At 52.2% G+C, this 2387-nt stretch overlaps 1 protein-coding gene across 1 annotated transcript in view; it reads left to right on the top strand.

The window, feature by feature from the left end:
• LOC107296336 (DLA class II histocompatibility antigen, DR-1 beta chain-like) overlaps positions 1 to 395 on the top strand; it is a gene marked incomplete at its 3' end in the record, with an annotated part of 29274 nt that extends 28879 nt beyond the window's left edge. Inside the window, exon 4 of the mRNA XM_015825681.2 lies at positions 282 to 395. Coding sequence (XP_015681167.2) covers positions 282 to 395 — 114 coding nt within the window. The remainder of the gene's footprint in view (positions 1 to 281) is intronic.
• Between the last annotated feature and the right edge of the window lie 1992 nt (positions 396 to 2387).

Genomic DNA, 2387 nt, shown 5'->3' with positions numbered 1-2387 from the left:
CCAGAATGGAGACTGGACCTACCAACTCCAGGTGATGCTGGAGACCCAGCCCCAGCGGGGGGACGTCTACACCTGCCAGGTGGAGCACGCCAGCCTGGAGGCCCCCATCACCGTCCAATGGGGTGAGCCCCTCTCCTCCATCTCCTCCTGGTCTGGGGACCCCATTCTGCCCTGAGAAGGGGGGAGGGACCCTCCCTGTGGGGGGAGCTGGGACAGACCCTCCTGGGGGGGTAGCTGGCCCTGATCTTCCTACTCAGGGGAGGCTCCTTCTCCTTCCCCAGAGCCCCGTACCTCCAACTCTGCAAAGAGCAAACTCTGGACGGGGATCGTTGCAGCCGTGATCGGGGTGATCTTCTTCACCATGGGGCTTTCCCTCTACCTGAAGAGCAAGACAGGTGAGTCTGGGGGGCTGGATAAGAAATTGTGGGGAGGGGACCATCTAGGGGAGGCCTCTCAGCAAGCTTAGCAGATGGCAAGGAGGCTCCCCTGGGAAATTTGCTTGGGAAATTCTGTTCTTTGACAGTCTACTGTATAAATGAGCATCCTGCAACCTATTATGGGCTATCGATGGGGAGGGGGACCCCCTGAGTCCTCCAGCCCATGAAGGGTCCTGATTGGCTCTTTTTCTCCTTCCAGCAACTCCCATCCAGCCCCCTGCAGGTGAGTTTCTCCTCAAGTGATAGATGTTTCTTTAACATTCGTTAATTGTTCCTTTTTAAAAAAAAAAAAAGTGCCTGAACAAAACCTCCTTGCTGTGGATAACACAAATTTTTGAAATTTTGGGCAGCTTTTCATTACAGAGACCTGAAAACAGTGCAACCGAAACAAACACACACACAAACACTAAAATCTGCCCCAGGATGTTTCCAGGTTTTGGGAAATTGCAAAAGAGAAGGGAAGTCTCCTTGTGAAAATTTCACACAATTTCTGGCAAAGCAACACCCAGCTTTGCTACCACTCCCCATCCTGGCCCCATCTTGTTAATATGAAACATCTGGGGGGGGAAGCCTCCTTTCTTGATTAACCCCCCAGTTAAGTGAATTGGGAAAAAATCCATAAGCCTCTGGAGATGAATTGCTGGTCCTTTGCATCCTTTTCCACTTTGAAAAAAGGGGGGGACACTCCCTCACTTTGTTCCTACCTATCAACCAGCCCCCTTCAATGTGGGCCTGTCTGGGGGGCGGTTGAAAGAGAGGAATAATAAGTTATTTACACTGAAGGTTTCACTTTATTTTCTAACTTTCTTCCCCATCTCTTTTTTTCTACAGCACTCATGAATTAAACCTGCTGTCCTTCCTGATTCCTGATGGGAAAGGAAGTTGGTTTTTTTTTCAGTAACTGATGAATTTCTGGCTTTTTCGCAACCTCTGAAAAATGGAGGGTCAAGATTTTAGATTGGGGGGAGGAGAAGAATGGCAGCCTGGAGCTTCTCCTGCTGAGACACCTCTGGCTTTCCTTTGAAGGCCTCTCTTTCTTGTGAAGGAGGGATGGAGACCATCTAGATGGACCCCAGGGACTCTGGACCTGTCAGTCCAGACATCCAAATCTCTCCCGGCTTTAAATCCACAGCAGCTTCATCTTCATTACTCTTCGTCTGAATCCCTTCCCTTCGCTTTGCTATAAAAGAATAAACATTGTAGGAAAAATCCTGGAATTCTTCCTTCCTTCCTTTCTCTTCCTCCTCCTTTTTCCTCTCCCTTCCCTGCAGAAGGGTCCTCCCTTCTCCCCTTCCCCTCCCCAGATTGACACCTCCCCTGCCTCTGGATCAACCATCCCGACTACTTCGAGTCCAAAGTTAAAACTGGTTCGGGAGGAGGATGGGCAGATCCAGGGAGGGGAAGGGGCAGGACCCCCATCCTGCTTGGGGGCCCCCTTTCTCTGCTTCTCCTCAATCCTACTTTTGAGGACCAGGATGCCAGGAGATGTGGTCCCCTTCAAGCACTTGTGGGGAGCCATTGGGGGACACCCGAGACTGCCCCTACACTCACTTAGCCATTTCTGCCATTTCTCTCCTTCACAACTGGAGGATCCTGCCCCATTTTGGCACTCAAAGCCACCCTCCCTCCACCTGAGACCCCAGAGGCCTTTTCCAGGACTGCCCACCTATCGCCACTGCCGCCCCACAGCCCTCCCTGCCTTTGGGTCTGAAGCCCCCTCCCTCTGGGCATAGGAGACCCCTAGAGCAGTTTCTCCTGCACAGTTTGAGGGTCCTCCTGCTTCATGTCCTGGGTGTAGGACCCCATCCTGACCCGATGGTCCCCAACAGAGAGAATCCTGTGCGAGTCTCACGTGTGGCCCCCAACTGAAGCTCATCTGAGACCCCCCCTCAGAAAAGGCCCTGAGTGATCCTGTGGCCAATGGCCTTGATCTTTGGGAAGGTTGCACTG

This window comes from Protobothrops mucrosquamatus, unplaced genomic scaffold, assembly GCF_001527695.2.
Source record: "Protobothrops mucrosquamatus isolate PMUCROS unplaced genomic scaffold, P.Mucros_1.0 scaffold2756, whole genome shotgun sequence".
NCBI lineage: Eukaryota > Metazoa > Chordata > Lepidosauria > Squamata > Viperidae > Protobothrops > Protobothrops mucrosquamatus.
The sequence above is the reverse complement of the archived record's forward strand: the minus strand, read 5'-3'. Positions and strand labels throughout refer to the sequence as shown.